The sequence below is a fragment of the Culicoides brevitarsis genome, chromosome 1, assembly GCF_036172545.1.
Source record: "Culicoides brevitarsis isolate CSIRO-B50_1 chromosome 1, AGI_CSIRO_Cbre_v1, whole genome shotgun sequence".
Taxonomy (NCBI): domain Eukaryota; kingdom Metazoa; phylum Arthropoda; class Insecta; order Diptera; family Ceratopogonidae; genus Culicoides; species Culicoides brevitarsis.
This window is the reverse complement of record NC_087085.1, coordinates 16,683,055-16,701,151: the sequence shown is the minus strand read 5'-3', so window position 1 is coordinate 16,701,151 and position 18,097 is coordinate 16,683,055. Positions and strand designations below refer to the sequence as shown.

The 18,097-nt window shown below is 29.6% G+C and overlaps 3 protein-coding genes across 4 annotated transcripts in view; 2 read left to right on the top strand and 1 right to left on the bottom strand.

Annotated features, from left to right (window-relative positions):
• The first annotated feature begins 151 nt into the window (after positions 1-151).
• On the top strand, positions 152-1,933 carry LOC134837358 (glucose dehydrogenase [FAD, quinone]-like). The gene has a single exon (XM_063852728.1). The coding sequence runs from the start codon at positions 152-154 to the stop codon at positions 1,931-1,933; it is 1,782 nt and encodes a 593-aa protein (XP_063708798.1).
• Positions 1,934-7,905: 5,972 nt separating this feature from the next.
• On the top strand, positions 7,906-11,806 carry LOC134827408 (glucose dehydrogenase [FAD, quinone]-like). The gene is made up of 2 exons (XM_063840029.1): positions 7,906-9,612; positions 11,691-11,806. Exons 1-2 carry the CDS (start codon positions 7,944-7,946, stop codon positions 11,765-11,767), a joined length of 1,746 nt encoding a protein of 581 aa, XP_063696099.1. The 5' UTR covers positions 7,906-7,943; the 3' UTR covers positions 11,768-11,806.
• Positions 11,807-16,992: 5,186 nt separating this feature from the next.
• The window catches only part of LOC134837508 (orexin receptor type 2-like), a 38,413-nt gene continuing 37,308 nt past the window's right edge, over positions 16,993-18,097 (bottom strand). For both annotated transcript variants that reach the window (XM_063852888.1, XM_063852889.1), the window contains exon 10: positions 16,993-17,395. In XM_063852888.1, the coding sequence (XP_063708958.1) occupies positions 17,273-17,395 (123 nt within the window). In that variant the 3' untranslated portion in view covers positions 16,993-17,272. The remainder of the gene's footprint in view (positions 17,396-18,097) is intronic.

Below are 18,097 nucleotides of genomic sequence, written 5' to 3'. Positions count from 1 at the left end.
GTCTTGTGCTTATCAGAAATAAAAATGCAAATTTTCAGGGTTAAAAACGATTATTTGCTAACAAAGTTTCCCAGGCTCATCTCCGTTTCATAACTATAAACCAACATTTTTTCCACAACATTTTTCAGTCTTGTCTAAACCGTCTACCGCGATGAAACTTTTTTTAATTCTCCTAATTCTCAGTTTTTCTGCCACAATCGTTCATTGTGGTGTCTTCAGCGCCGTTTATAATTTCTTCCAAAAACATTACAAACAAAAAAGCCTTTGGACGAACGACCAAAATACCCTGAACGACACTTATGACTTCATAATAGTCGGAGCTGGATCCGCAGGAGCTGTTGTCGCTTCTCGTTTAAGCGAAAATTCCCAATGGAACATCCTTTTACTTGAAGCTGGCGATGAAGAGTCTTTCCTCATGGATATTCCACAAAATGTTCATTTGTTGCAATTCACGGGCATCAATTGGGACTACAAAACGGAACCGAGTGACAGTTACTGCTTGGGCATGGTGAACAATCAATGCCGATATCCACGTGGCAAAGTAATGGGCGGCTCAAGTGTTCTCAATTACATGATTTACACGCGCGGAAATCGCAATGATTACAATAATTGGGCGAAAAAGGGATGCGATTCGTGGGATTACAAGAGCATCTTGCAGTATTTCAAAAAAATCGAAGACACCGATGTCACTGGGGCCTTTTCTGACTTTCGAGGACGCGGCGGAAACATCGGATTAACGAAAAATTTTTGGAGAACTTCCGTTTCGGACGTTTTTTGTGACGCAGCAAAGGAATTGGGATACTCATCGGTGGATTACAACGGACCGACACAGATTGGCGTGTCATATGTCGAAAGTAACATCAAAAACGGACATCGACACAGCTCGAATTTTGCATATTTGTATCCAGCGAGACATCGAACGAACTTGCATGTCAAGAAAAAAAGTCATGTGACGCGATTATTGATAAATGCGAGAACGAAAATCGTTGAAGGCGTCGAATTTTTGCATAAAAACGAATTAAAACGAGTTTATGCAACGAAAGAAGTAATTGTCTCGGCTGGCGCGATAAATTCCCCGCAACTTTTGATGTTATCCGGTATTGGACCAGCTGAGCATTTAAAGGAAGTTGGCATCAAACCCATTTTAGATCTTCCTGTCGGTCATAATTTGATGGATCATTTGACGCCGTTGATAGTTATTTCGTGTGACACTTGTAAAAATCCCTTTTCCGACTATTCAGGCGCCTTTGGACACTTGATTAACTTTTTCGACAACCAAACAGGACCAATTTTCAATCCAGGCGGTTGTGAGTCGCTCCTTTTCTACGATTCCGCCCACACCGACACTCGTCGCCCATCTATAAATGCCGTGCCGGACTTGGAATTGCTCCAAACTGCTGGGGGAATTAATTTTATTATCTCATCAAACATGGGTTTGAAACGTGACATCATCTACAACATGTACCGCTATTCCGGCGATGTGCGAGATCGGCATACATTCATGGTGTTGCCGATGGTTTTGCGTCCACGAAGTCGTGGTAGGATTTATTTACGTGACGCTGATCCGTTATCGACACCAAAAATTATACCCAATTACTTTGCTGATCCCTACGATATGGCGATTGCACTGCGAGGCATCCGAAAAGTGCAAGAAATGCTAAAAACACATGCAATGCGAGCGATTGGAGCGAAGATAGTGGATTTAAAAGTGCCGGGATGTCGTCATTTGGAATTCGACACAAACAGTTATTGGGAATGTTATTTCAGACATTTGACATTTACGATCTATCACTATAGCGGCACGTGCAAAATGGGACGAGATGCCACTTCGGTGGTGACACCACGCTTGATTGTCCGTGGAATGCGAAATTTGCGAGTAGTTGATGCCAGTATCATGCCCGAGATTGTATCAGGTGAGCCAATAATGAGGTAGTTAGCACTTAACTTCCTTGCTACGCGCGCCATTGACCTGCATTACGTTGAAAAACCGCGAATTGCATTGAAACAATGTTTTTTTGTGTTAAAAAAAATACATAATTACAATATTTATCAACTCAGCGGCAGACTCTCGACGATTAATAAGCTTAATGATTCGTTCATTCAAAACACAAAAATAATAATTTTGCACCTCAAGTGCATAAAAAACGGTTTTCTTTTGTTTTTTCGCACAATCAATGAACGAGAAAATCCTTGACAGTGGCTTTCTTGCGGTTGTTTTCGCTTATCGCACCATGTTGACTACGGCAGGACGTCATTTTAATAAATTGTCTGTCATTAATTTTTATGATGTACAATATTTTATTCCTTTGTGTCAGTAAATTATTAAATTTAATGATAAAACGGAAATTTCACCGGCCATGGAGCAATCAATGCACTTTGTGGGCGGCAGTAACGGAATAAAAGCCCTTGAAATTGATATTTTGCATGAAAATTTATGATGCACTTCTTTTTTTGATGTATTTTAGTTTCCCTATTGCATTTTTTTTAATGATGCGCTTCATTAATTATTTTTGTTTAAACCAGGCATCTCCATTGTTTCATTTGTTTAAAAAAAACAATCGAAATTCTAATTATTTTTTTTTTTAATTTCGAGATGCTTTTGAACCGAAACTAATTGAAAACACTCAAAAGTTCAATGAAACTCGAACGAACTGATTTAATATTACCGGAATAATTTTTTTCCGAGCACGAACTTGAACTTTATTGAATTTTTTCGTTTTTTTTTCATGAAATTTTTGTTGTTGCGCCTTTCGTCGTTTTTCGTAGAAACAGCAATTCATGTTGTGTTGTTATGTACAAAGTGCAGTCAAGTGTGGGATTGCATTGCGAGCTGTCGTAAAAAAAATGCATTTTTAACATAAATATGGGTTACTAGAGTAACGAGTAAACTTGCGACAGTTTGTAGGTTGACACGAATTTAAATAAAAAATCAAGTGAAATATTAAAAATTTACCGGATTTTATGGGGCAACCTAAAAAGTGTGTATGTGACACGACGCACTGCATTGAGATGTCGAGTGCTATTGAACTATATTGCAATTTAATAACAATATTATGAATAAAAACCACCTTGAATGCACTCAACGATACACACCGTTAAAAGTAAAAGTGCCTTCTATCGTAATTTACCGTTCGGAGACCTTGTGACGTTTTTTTAGGTCATAATCACAGATGATTTCAATTTAAAGTTATTAGGAATCTAATTAGAACTTTAATAGACGGCTTGAGTTAATGACACGGTGCGACAAATTTCTTGATTTAATAATATTGATATTAATTGGAAATTATAGAATTAAGAAAATTTATGTTGTCTTGTTTTTTTTTAGTAATATCTTTGAAATAAAAATTTAAAATTAATTTTTTTTCTATGAATTTTTGAAAATTGAGAAAAATTTAATTTTTTTCCAACTATTAGCTCAATTTTTGTTAAATTAGAAAAAAAATATTTAAACTGATTTTTTAAAGTTATTTTTGAGATTCAAAGCTGAGTCCGAATTTTAATGAAAAAAATTATTAAAAAAATATTTTTTTTTGAAAAACTTATTTTATTTATTTTTTTTCTTAAATAACAAATATCAAAAATTTTTAATTAATTTTAAAAATAGTTAAATTAAAGTTCAAATCCAAAATTTAAAAAATTACAAATAGTACTATTTTATATTTTTCATATTTTTTTAAAATTTTTTTCAATAAATTTATTTAACTTTATTTAGATCAGCTCCATAAAATAAAAAATTAATAAAAAAAAATCATATAATTTTTTTTTGTAATTTCCTAATTTTTTCCCTGAAATATGAAAATAAGTAAAAAAAAATCGTCGCATGGTGTGATTTCTCATCTCAGGTCAACTTATAAAATTACGTCAGAAACAACATTGAAATGAGCTTTTTTGGTCCAAATTGCCTTTAATGATCCTGATGACACTATAAATAAAAAGCCTTGTGGAATTTTATAATTTTTTATAAATTTCAATTGATTTTTTTTCACATAATTTTGAATAGAATCCAGACGATTTTAAGGTCATTAATAAATCGTGATAAAAATAAAATTAATTAAAAACTAATTTAGCTGGGAAGTTTTTCATCAAACTTCCTCATTATTGACATTGAGCAGCTTACAGAACTAAACATTGTGCAATTCAATCTTATTAAAGCAGGAACTGTGGTTGTAATTAAGAGCTATTACTAGGCCTGATTTTGAACAAGTGTTTAGAAAAAATTAATGAAAACAACCACATTATTTGAATTTTGATTTGTTTATGATGCTTTTGTGCGTCATTGCAACTTCTCGATCTTCCTACGCCAACGAAAGTATTGATATCGAATAAAAAATACGATTAAAATATTTTTCAAAAGAAGATGAGCAAAGATATGGTTAAAAGTAACAATAAATTACGAACAAAGGAAGACAACAGTTGCCTTGAGATGTGACATTAAAGACTGTTGATTACATTACGAGATATTATTTATTAGCTGTTACCGGCAAGTGCAGTGTAATAGTAGCTGAGATGGCTTAAAGTAATAAAAATGATAAAAATAAGAGTTCGAGGTCAGTTCTTGATTAAATTTATGATTTACTAATTCAGCAGAAGGTACTAAATAAGTACTTACTAACATGGTGGTCGCACCCTATGGTGAAAAAATGGATGAAAATGAGTCATTAAGAGATCAAATTAATCTTTTAAGTGAATTTTCTGATATCTCAAGGGATTTATTTTACTCCTGAACTGTGAGAATTCGTAAGACTCGACTGAAAATCCCAAAAAAATTTTTGTAAATATTTTTGGGATTTTCAGTCGAGTCTCTCGAATAAATTTTATCCATTTGATACCTTCAAGAAGTTAATTTGACCTCGAAGGGCTTGAATTGACATCTTGAAGGGATCAAATTGAACCTTTTAAAAGTTAAATAAATCCCTTGAGTAAATTCACTTACGAGTTTAATTTGATCTCTTAACTCAAAGGGTCATTCTCACCCGTTTTTTGTCCTCAGGGCATGTTGCGTGCAATTTTTACTTCATATTTGCTTTTACACATGATGAATGTCTTTCGGCAGTTTACACGGTAATTGTCCTTTAGTAATTATGAACATGCACGATTAAAAGTCACTTTAATAATTTTCCTTTTAATGAACTCGCGCCTAAAATCTCATCACGCAAGCAAATTCACAAACAAATTGATTTTAGATTTCTCCCTGATTAATAACATCATCACGAAAGGTGCAAGATAATTCCAATTACAACAGCAATATAACTTTATTATTAATAATTAATTCAATTAAGTAATTTAATGAAGATTGTTAATATTCAATGCACAAGAGATTTACTCAAAAGTGTGATTTATGACATGAAAAGATCTCTCAAGATTATTAATTTCAATATTGATTGAAGGAAAGTTTCTTTGAGTCACAAACTGGAAAATTTTCTATTGTTTGACTTTGAAGAAGTAGAACTCCAGAGAAAAAAAAGTTATTGAATATAATAGATCTGATCTGATCTCTTGCCGTGAACTACAAATTAATCACATTTAATTGAAGACTAATTTAAATGTTGTATGGTCACATTTAATAACATCATTTTATTTTGTCGTGCGATATACTGCACTGAAGGTTATGATGCGAAACTTGTTTTGTCGAAAATTGTCAACTTGATGATTCATTTTGAATTTTGAAAGGACCTACGTGAAATAAATTTAAAACTTTGAACTTATCAGTCAAGTTTAATTTTTGAATGATTCTTCCAGAAAAAAAACTGAATGTATTTTATGTTTTCTACCTTTACCTAAACTTGAAATTTATTGAAAAATATTTTTTTATAGATTTTTTTTATTTTTATCACTCTTTTTTCCTTGTCAATCTGAATGTTCTTTAAAAAAATGCAATAAATTTTTTTAAGTCGGATTTAATTGTAACAATCAACAATAAAATTGTGATTTTTTGTAAGTAATTGTTAATTTCGCAAAATGACTGAGGCAAGACCCTTCAAAAAATTTTTTGAAGCCAAATAAAAATTTATCCTTGAAAGCGTTATTTGATGAAGATATAAATAAATAAAAAACTGCAATTTAATCTAGCGAATCATTGGCGAATTTACCATTTACTTTGGGTTAAAACTTAAAAAAAGCTTACGTAAGTTTTAATACAAAAATTGAACAATAATTAAAAAAATAATAAATAAATAATTGAAAGTTTTTTGAAGTAAAGTAAAACTTCTGCACAAAAAATTAACATCAATGTTTAATAAAAAGATTTAAAAAAATGCTTTGGCTACAAATTACTCGATTCTCATGCAAATCCCACACAAAATTAAACTTTCGATTTTTAAAAAAATTCGCTTAAAAAGCTATTTTGTCATAAAAATACGAATTCTTAAACAAATTTTGCTTAAAAAGTTCATTTGTTTTCATAACATTTTCATTTCTTAAGAAATTTTAATTTGAAAAGTTCTTTTTTTCCTCGAAACACTTCAATTGTCAAGTGCTTTAATTGTTTCATCAATGTATGTACTTTGAATTTTAAGTCGCGAGCAAACTCGGCCAAATTAACTCTAAATAATAAAGGCAAAATAATTTTTAAAAATTATAAGCAATAAAGTTTATAACAATAAAATATATAAAATAATTCTTTATTAATTTAATTTTTATTTTATTTATTTTTTATCTAATTAAATTTTATTTAATTTAAATAAATAAAAAACTTAAAAGATTTTTTTATTAAATAAAAATATAAAAATTTAAATAAAAAAATATTTATTTAAAAAAAATAAATAATTAAAAATAATTAAAAATAAATAATAATAAATAAAAATAATAAATAATTATTTTAATAAAATAATAATAATATAAAATTATGGATATTGCTAAAAATCACGCACGCTTGATAAAATCTTAATGACTCATAGAAAATTATGAAAACAAATTTTATAAAATTATCGAAAATAAAAATAAATTATTTAATTAGACATTATGCATATAACGGTAACACAAAAACAAGTAAAAAACACAAAAAAGTTCCTTGATCTAAAATAACTTTTTTTTTTAAATAGAAAACCTGTATTTTTATCTAAAGTTCATGTGTGCCACTTAGAATTTATTTTAATTTTATGCATAAAATAATTTGTTTATAATTCTAATAAACACATACATTTTATTTAATTCGCCCACAAATCTTTTTTCAATCATTCTTAACTGTGTCGACAATTTATCAAAATTTTTCATTTTAATAAATTAATGTAACTGTCAACAACAAGGATTATTTTTTTCGCATTCAATTTTAACCTAAATTTTATTCAGTTTTGATAAATTTTAAATACTACAAAAAATTAATCAGACCAGATTCAATAAAAAAAAATTACAATTTTTATTCTGTTGAACTTGAACTTGAAAAACGAAGTACGTGCACTTCGAGTAACTGCATCGCACCAAAATCGTCTATTATTTACTGCATTTCTCATACGAGAGCTGTACGAGCAGTTGTTCGAAAAGTAAGTTCAAGTGCACGAGATTTTATTATTGTTTATATCTTAATTTTTATGTGAATCATAGGTGCGCGCAGTAAACGAGTTGCATTCAGGTACGCGTCGCGCATAGAATATGTTGCACTGCGTAATGCACCGAAGAATGCAATCGATTCAAGTGCAAGGCAGTGCGCAGTCAGGAGTTAGTTGCTTTCGATCTTTTGTCACAACTAGACAGAATTTTTGTGTCGTGTGTAATTTTTTTAATTTTTTTAAAAAAATATTTAAAAAATAAAATATGGATTAAAAAATCCTAGAAAAAAATGATCTGTGAATAAAAAAAATAAAAAATTATTGATCGAAATTAATTAAAAAAAAAAAAAAATTAAAATGAAGTTAATTCAAGGACTCATAATTTACGTGACGATATGCAGTGTGGTGCAGTCCCAACTGATTGACTCATTGCTGCAATTTTGGGGCTTGGGCCAGACAATGTTATGGCAAGAAAAATCCGATTTCGGAAAATTAGATGATACGTACGATTTTATCATCGTTGGTGCCGGAAGTGCGGGTTGCGTTCTCGCCAATCGTCTCTCAGAAATGAAAAACTGGAAAGTTCTCCTCATCGAAGCGGGCGGCAGTGAAAATCTCCTCATGGATGTGCCGCAAATTGTGCATTTATTACAACAGCTCGACGTGAATTGGGGCTACAAAACCGCACCGAGCAACAAATATTGCCTCGGCATGGTGAATCATCAGTGCAATTGGCCCCGGGGACGAGTGATGGGCGGCTCTAGTGTCCTTAACTACATGATTTACACGCGTGGCAACGAACGAGACTACGATAATTGGGCCGCCATGGGCAACGAAGGATGGGAATTTAAAAATGTCCTGCCGTACTTTAAGAAAATCGAGACGGTGCAAGTTCACGGCTTGAACATGTCGATGGATTATCGCGGCACGGAGGGACCAATTACCGTTTCCACGGAGTTTTGGACCAGCAAACAGGCAAAAGCGTTCATCAAGGCGGGCATCGAGATGGGAATGCCGTTAAATGACTACAACGGCCCCACGCAGATTGGCGTGTCGCAGATTCAGAGTAACCTGAAACGCGGATTTCGTCAAAGCTCGAATGTCGCGTATTTGTATCCGATTCAGAACAGACGAAATTTGCACGTGAAAAAACACAGTTTGGTCACGAAATTAGTCATTGACGAAAAAAGTAACAAAGTGACGGGCGTTAAATTCATTCAAGATAACAAAACGTTCTTCGTCAAGGCGAAGCGTGAAGTAATTGTCTCTGCTGGAGCAATTAATTCGCCGCAATTGTTGATGTTATCCGGCATTGGACCAGCAAAACATTTAAAAAAATTCGATATTAAACCGATTGTTGATCTCCCAGTTGGTTACAATTTGATGGATCATACGGCGCCCGGTGCGATCACTCTTCTTTGCAACCACACAAATACCGATTTTAATCGCATCATGGACGAATTCAACACAAATTTCGTGAATTTCATGCAACGTGGCAAAGGACCGATCACCGGGCCCGGCGGATGTGAAAGTGTCGTCTTTTACGACTCGGAGAACCCAAAGGCGCGTGATGGTTATGCAGATATCGAGTTGTTGCAATTGGGCGGATCCGTCACGTCTTTCCCGACATTCCGCAATAACTTTGGCATCGATCCCGCCATTTACGACAAAATGTGGGGCGACTTGGAAGATCAAGCAAAAGGCGCTTTTATGGTATTTCCAATGGTTTTACGTCCCAAAAGTCGTGGGCGCATCCTTTTGAAGAGCAATAATCCGAAAAAATATCCTTTGATTTTCCCAAATTACTTTAGCGATCACAAAGACATCGAAATTTCCATCCGAGGCATCAGATTGCTGCAAGAAATGCTCAAAACGAACGCCATGAAGGCCCTCAACGTACGGATGTTGGAACGAAAGGTTCCGGGATGCGAAAATTATGTGTATGACAGTGACGAATATTGGGAGTGCTACACGAGGACATTTACTTTTACGATTTACCACTACAGTGGTACGTGCAAAATGGGGCCGCCCAGTGATAAAGCGGCTGTCGTTAGTCCAAGACTGAGAGTTTATAACATAAGTAATTTAAGGGTTGTCGACGCCAGCATTATGCCAGATATTATTGCTGGTGAGTAGTAAATTTGCAACGTTTATGGCACATTAAAATGTGTGATGCAACAAAAATCTGACTTTAAAATGAAAAAAAATACGCCTTAAAAAAATTTACTTGTAATAATTAATGTGAATTCTCGGTTTGTTGACAAACTCTGATAAACTTTATTGCAAATTTATTTTTAATTTGATCCGTCAAGGAGACCTATAACTAGAACTCGTTTTTTTATGGAAATTCTACTTTCATGAAGTTCCGGTTTCCAGTTGTGTTAGTTTTAAATACATTTTAATCTAACTTGACAACGGTGACAATTTGCAATTTTAATACGGAAAGAAAGCCTTTCAATATTTTATTGCAATTTATTTTATTTTATTATTTTTCTTTCGCAGAACTGATTTCAAACGATTGATTTTCATTGAAAATATTAAAATAATTAAAAAATATTTTCTGTTGAATTTTTTAATTATTTTAACAATTATTGTTTCAAGTAAATTAAATTTTTCTGAAGAATCTCCCAATTTTCCAATGAAAATATTTATTTTAAAAAAATTATTTAAATATTTCATTGCACTTTTGTAAAAAAATGCTCCACTTTTGTTTACAATTTTACAAAAACAAAACAAAAAACCGGTTTCAAGTGTCATGATACTCATTAATTAAATAGCAAAAAAATTGTTCTCGCTTTTCGGTTTTTATAGCAAATCATAAGTAGCTCTATAAAAATTCTTTTATGATAAAAGAGAATTGTACTTTCGACAAGAAATTGCTGAATGTTAAGCATACCTACTTTGGTTTTTAATGAAAAATTTAAGTAAACAAACCACACTCACTATTGAGCTTGATTATTACTGAAGGACATTTTTTGCTTTTTTATTCGTTTGAAAGGAAGTTTTCTGGTAAAAAAAATTATAGAATTCTTTCTGTGCATCGAATTGTATGAGTAACCAAAAATGTGTAAAAAATTAATGTTATGCGGTTGAAAAAAAATACGAGATCAAAAATAACTGAATTTGAGTTTTCTAAATTTAAAAATTGAAGAAAAATAAATTTTTCCTTCTTTTACAAATTAAATTAATTTAAAAAATAATTAAAATTAATAATTTAATTAATTTAACATTAAATTTCAATTAATTTTTTAAATTAATTAAATTAATTTTTTAAAATTATTTTTTTAATTTTTTAAATTAAATAATTAATTTAAATTAAAATTAATTAAATTGATTTTTTAAATTTTTTAAATTAATTAATTTAATTAATAAATTAATTAAATAATTAAAAATTAATTTTTAAAAATTTAATTATTTTTTTTAAATTAATTATTTTATTTTAATTATTAATTTTGTTTCTTAATGTTTATTGTTCATAAATGAATATTCATGAAAAATAAACATTAAGAAACAAAAATTAATAATTAAAATAAAATAATTAATTTAATTAAATTAAAAAAAAATAATTAAAATTTAATATTCAACTTAATTATTTTTTTTTAATTCAAGAAAATTCCAGAGCGAAACTCAATTTTCTTACAGTTCAACAATAAAATAAATATTTATAAAAAATTGGCATTGACATTCACTAAATTATAACAAAAAAAAATCGTATAGGCTTTCTGAACTTTCACAAAAAATTCAATATTCAGTTATTCTCAATATTTTTTTCAAGTTCATAAAAACCACCAATAAATTTAAAGAAGAATATTCTCAAGCGCATCCTGGGTCGACATACCCAAAACAGAAACCCTACGAAAAAAATCAAAACAAACCGTTTTTATTGTGTCTACCTTTCGTTAAAAGTTGATTTTCTTGTTTTTCAGTAAATGTCTTGATAAAAAAAAATAATAAGGAATCTTGTGAAGATTTTTTTAAACCGGTAAATTGAGTGCAATTCAGGAACTCCGAAAGAAAATATTACTTGTCGTCATATATTTATAACTACTTTTAAAATTTATTTTTTTACGTCAGAAAAATTGATTCATATATCTTCCTTGAAAGCGTATAGAAAATAATTGAACATATGCTCTTTTCGCACATTTATCTAGTCGATGCATTAACATTTGAATGAAAAAATAACAAAAATTCTTTTTTTTGTTGCAGGTCATCCTAATGGACCAACGATGATGATCGCTGAAAAAGCAGCCGACATGATAAAAGAGGATTGGCATTACAAATGATAATTTTTTTTAAAGATTTTCCTTCACACGACTAGTTTTTACGTATTTATTGTTAAGAATTTTGTAGGAATTTTCATAAATTGTAGCTCTTAAGATTTATGTATTTAATTTTAGTATTTTGTATGGTAATAAAGTAACGTGTCATACACAGACGCGTCGAAAATAATCGTTATTTATGTACTTTTAGCTCGAACATGGTTGGTAAGTAACAAAAGAAGAAGAAAAAAATGACTTGCAATTCCCGGTAAAAGATGCTATTTTTATCTAAACAACGTAAATTGCGCTAGACATGTCAGCAGAAAAAAAAATGACGAAGAAGAGCGTCACAATTAACATATTTTTTTTATTCTTGGGGGTTCCCAATAATAATCCAGTTTTATCTCGTACCGTACCTAGTACATACGTCGTAAAATGTAAAAATTACCCGTTTTTTTCTGTGCTTTCCTTTTTGCTCTCTTTCTTCTCGTGCTTCAAGTTCAAGACCGGTCAATAATTGTCACTTAAAATAGTTTCTGCGTTCATCAAGGGGCGGCAAAATAAAAATAGCACGACCCAAATCGGATGCTGTCATTCGCAACTAGACACGTTCCTTCAAGAATTCGCCATAATGACCATAATCTACATCAAAATTGTGTAATTACTGTCATTTTTGACCTGTAATCGGAAGTCGATTATCCGTCGCGTATTACTTTCATGTTTTTGTCATATATCAGTCGCCGGAATTTCTTCCGTTTCTTTAATTAATTTATTTTTGGATGTTTTTTTTACATGTTTTTAGCGAATTAAAGTTAAGTTATCATTACCAACGAAGTCAACAACCTTCCAAGGAACTATAAAAATTGTCGAATAATCTTTTTGTTTGCTCGTAAAAGCGTCACTAATGATAATTTATCGATTTATCATGCAAAAATTTTCGTTTTGTTGAAGGACATTGTTGTTTTTGGATCTTTCTTTAATGATATCACGAGAAAAAACATTCTCCTTTTTTTCAATGGCACGTCAAAACGTCGATATACGCCCATATAATTTTTTCTACAATAATTTTTATGTTTTTTTTTTACTTTATTCCTCGATTGGATTCGAGTTTCTGCATGATGACGAGAAAAAATAAATAAAAAGATGATACATAATTTTTTATTATCATCATCATGATCTTTTATCATCTTCCCTTTTTATTATTATTCTTCGTGTATTTTTTTTTCGAGACAATACATTCGTCTATGTGTTCTTAATTTAAGCAATTTTGCTCGATATCCTTGTTTTGTGTGTGCAATGACAAAGTATCTCTCGCAAATTTATTTTTATACTTTTTTCCCTTTGAAAAAAATCATCATCGCGACGTCTTTTTGAACGCCTACGTCTCCTTTGAACGACATTTACTCGTTACGTTAATATATGATTTTATTTTTTTTTTTTACAAAAATGGATTCGATGACACGACATGTAGGTACTTATTACGTGCGAAATTCAGAGACTCGCGAGTATTGCTTTTGACAAAATATGTCATTATTCATTCATAAAATTAAACACGCTTTTTTTTGTTAAAGAGATAAAAATATCTTTAAATTAAATTGCACAAGTGGCTTGTTCAGTGATTACATGCAAGTGCCCATTCAAAAGTTCGTTCATTCATATTCGCGAAACCCACATAAAAAAAATAAATATTGATGTTTTGTGGTTTAAAAAATTTTCTCGGTAATCCGTGGCAAAATTGAACGTTATCGCGTTTGCTACTGTGTGACCAGAATATTGGTTTTTCATAAAATTTAAATGTAATTAACAGTTTTTTTTCTCGTCATTGTGTTTAAAAATAAAATTTCCAGACAATTTTTGTTGTCCGATGCAGGATTGATTGGTGATTTAATTTATATTGTCGTTTATTGCGAATTTTCATCATAAATTGCTTTTTAACATTTTTGTGACATGTTTCGCAATTTATTTTTAATTTGGAAAAGTTTTTATGAAAAGTAAGATTTTTTTTTAAATATTTGTAGACGACTTGTAATTTTATATTTTCAGTCCAATTTGTTTAATTAAAGAGGAGCCTACGCAATTTTTCATTTAATTGGAAAAAATATCTATAATTGACAGACGAATAAACTTTGTGCCCACTTTTTATTTTTTTTCTATTTTTATAATTTGGGATCAATATTATTAATATTTTTTTTAATCCTAAAAAATGGTCTGTGATCAATTTATTTTTTTTCATCAACAAAGCGAAAAACTTTTTTTTTAAATTTAAGTGTTTAAAAAAATTATTTTTTTCAAAAAAATATTTTTTTGTTTCCTAGCGTTTATTTTCAAATGTGAGCTAAAATACATTTAGAAAAATTTCCAGTACATTTAAATAATTAAAATAACTAGAGTTCGCTGTTAAAGTTAAAAATATTATTTTTCAAAAAAAAAAAAAAAATTGTATCAATATTGAATTTCGTGAAATATTTTTTTTTAATTATTAGGTAATTTATTTTTAATTTTTTTGTGAATTTGAATTTTATTAAATAAAATGAACTAATTAAAATAAAAAATAAAAATAAAATAAATAAATTATTAAAAATAAAAAAAAAATCAGCTGAACGTAGAAATAAAAAAATAAAATCTTTTATAAATCACATAATTTTCTATAATTTTTCCAAGAAAAATTTATTAATTGTTGGACAAGAAATTCATAAATAAAAAATATTTGTTATTTTATTTTCGCAAAAAGACAAATCAGAACAAATTGCACCGTAAACAACAGTAATTAATTAAAATGTTTATTTTTTGCTTGTTTTTTGTTTTTATTAAAATTATCCGGAACCCTTTTTTTTCATTCAGTCAGTTCGCGCGACATACAAGCATCCGACTGTCAATAATTGAAACATAGAACTTGCACATTTTACGCTAAATTTACTTTTTTATTTTTATTTTTTTTTTCTACACAGAAATCATGATTGTCAGTATCACTCGGGCAACATTATCACTGCATCTCTTAATGACAACAGAGGCAGAAGAACGGAAGACAAAAGCCATTATTTTTTATCAACGACGACTGCATGTTGTTATAAAAGTTGACCTTTGTTGCTGCAGTGGAGCAAATGTTGATAAAATTACAACTCCCCTTTCTCTCACAACTTTACATTATAAAATGATCTTCAACCGTAAATGACAAATGAAAGGAACATACAAGAAATGTAAAATGACAAAAGGAAATGTAAAACTTCTCCTTTAAATTTTTTTTTAATAGAAATTTCTTGTTTTGTTTTTTTTTTGTTGTTTGTTTATTTCAAAACCTATTAAAAATTCATTTGAAAAAGGAAATGACTTGAAAATGAGTTTTCAATTTTGATTTTGTTTGATATGACAAAAAGCTTATAATTTCCTCAGATTTATTTTAGACAAACATATAAATACTCAAAGTAATTAAAACTACATGCATTTGTGACACGAGGATGAACTTTTTACAAACGAGAGAATTATGATGGATTAAAAATTAAACCATGGTAAAAGTTTGCCAGTCAAAATAAATTTACAGGAAGAAACATTTTAAATAGTATTTCAATTACAGATAAACTTTTTTGTGTATGTTTCAAAGTTGAAAATTAATTTTTTTGACGTAAACTTACCTTCAAGAGCTCGTTAGTAGTTTTTTAGCAGTAATACTTCAATAAAAGCAATAAATCCTCTTATTTCTGTTTATTTATTAATATTATTTATGTTTTTAGCATCACAATGATTTAATTTTATTTTAATATTTATTTATAATAATATTATATATTTTCTTTTCTACAAATTTTCCTTTTCATATTTTGATATTTTGCATTCATACATCTTACTCCATATTTTATTTTATTATTTATTTTGAATTAAACTCTAACTTTATTAGTTATCTTGATTTCTCAAGAAATTCTGGTCGTATTTATTCAGAAAATCATAAGTTTATTATTTCTCAATAAAATATAATATATTTTATAAAATTTATATTATTATTATATATAAACTAAAATAAAATTCTTTGTAAGTCTACCAAAAATTTAGTTGAAATTTAGTAACTTTTTAAATATTTATTCAATCATAAAAAGGAATTAATTAACTTTTCAACATAAAATTAACTGAGTCAAAATATGTGAAAAATTATCTTGAATTTGTCTACACAGAACAAGTTCGCTGCCACAAGCACTTGATGAGTAAAATTTTTAATTAAAACTCGTAAACAAATATGAAAGTTTAATGTGATTTGTTTGTAAATTGGCTCGGATATCGGTCATGCATAATTTTTAATATTTATTAGGTATTAATCTTGTCCGAGCTGGCGCACGAGACATACACAAAACTTTAATAAAAAACTTTTATTAGTTTTATTTTATCGCATGCCCAAAGCAATAGAGGATAGATAACACACAGGAAATCAATCAATACATCCTTTGAATTGTGGTTTCTTTGCTCCCACATGCTGGGTCAATGTATAAAGAGGAACTTTGCTTGGATTGCGGTTAAAATTTAAACATATACTTTTTGAATTATTTTATCTAGTCTGCAGAAAACTTTATTTTTCAAAGAAAAAAAATAAAAAATCAAATTCTTAGTTTTATTATTTTTTTTTAGATATAAAAATGAATAGTATTTTTAGTCGTCTTAAGCCTAAGGCGATTCTCTTGAAAATGAGACAAAATTAAGTTAAACGTGATCGCAGATAACAAACATCATATTTTTCTGTTGCAATTAGGAAAGTTCCTTGCGGCAGAAAAATAATTAAAATCCGTTCTCGTTTTTTTTCGTCGTCCGTAAATGTTAGGAAATATTTTTTTTTTGTGGTTCGTCGCACAAACACCTCTTATATATTTTTACTATAAAAATCTAAATATTTTTTTACAACAAAAATTTTTTTTTTTCACTTCTATAAAAATTGTTTACCTTTTTTTCTAGTAGAGGAAACTCGTTAAGCGTGGTCGTTTTTCCGTTTTTAACCTTTTTATGTAGTTTAACACTTTAATAAAATTTTATAAAAAAAAAAATAGATAAACATCCATATATATTTTTTTTTGCATTCATTCACACACCCAACATTCAGAGAGAGAGTTTTATAAGCCGTAGGAGTGCTTGTGATTTATTTACATTTTTTTCGGTTTTTCACACTTTCGCACGCTCGCATATCAACAAGAGGTGCAAACAATTTATGTGGTACATAAAAATATTTTCTAATTTTGCAAATAGTTTATGTGGAGTTTTGAAATTGATTTGTCAGGACAGTTTTTTTTGCCATTGGTTGTAAATAGGAACGCTTTAACGCGTCAGGAAATGGTGTTGTTTTTCACACACGAGTTATTTTTTGAGTATATTTGCGTATATAAATAGAAGTTTTTAGTTTAAAATGTATTAAATGCTACTTTTGCGATTATTACAACTGGGCGCGATGTCATCGGGAAACAGACTTTCGCTGCATGTCCGTTGCGAGTGCTGCGATTGACTGGTCAACGGTTGCTTTTTGTTGCGATTGTTGGCCCATGAGACACGTAAGCGCATTCGTCAGGTCCCGTTAACGGTTGTCGTTGCTTGTGCGGTGGTTGTCAAGCCAATTCTCTCCTCCACAGATACCGGCGAGATTTGGTGATTGTTCAAATTGTTGCCGTTAAATGATGTTTGCAGTGTCTAAGAAACAAAAAAATATTTTATTAAAAAATAAAAAAAAAATTATTTTATAACCGCAGAAAAAAAACTTCAATTTTATGTTTTGCAAAAAAAAATTATTTAAAACTTTGTTTGTCTCTCTGCCACTGACACAATTTCCTCATAAAACTTGCTTTCTACGTAATTATTACAAAACGTTGCATTTGCATGGCGCAAACACAAAATATTTGTAGAACGAGGAAGAAACAAAATGAGCAAAAACAAGTGAAACTTTGAGAAATCCCGTGAAGTGTCGCCTTGAGCGTCTTTCACTCGTAAATGCATTGCAATATTTCTCAGACAAACGCGTACTCAAGTGTCTTTTTCTCAAACGGGAAAAGAAACAGGAGAAGCATTCATTGTTGTAACAAAAGACATGAGAAATAATTGCGCTTTTTTCATGAATGGAATACAGAACAAGCAACATAAATAGACCTAATAAGGAGGATAGTCATATAATAATAGTTGCAATAATAATGGGAAAATGGCAGAAAAAGAGAAGAAGTAAACATATCAAAACCCTGTTTTAATTATAGTTTTCTCTTGTAAGGAAAAAAAGAGGATTTTTAAAGAGAAATAAGGCCGTTTCAAATGGAAGTCAAAAATAATTTGTTAAAGTTTGTGATAAAAAATTTAATTTTTTTTTTTCAAATAAAAATTAAAAAAAAAAATAAATTTAAAAAT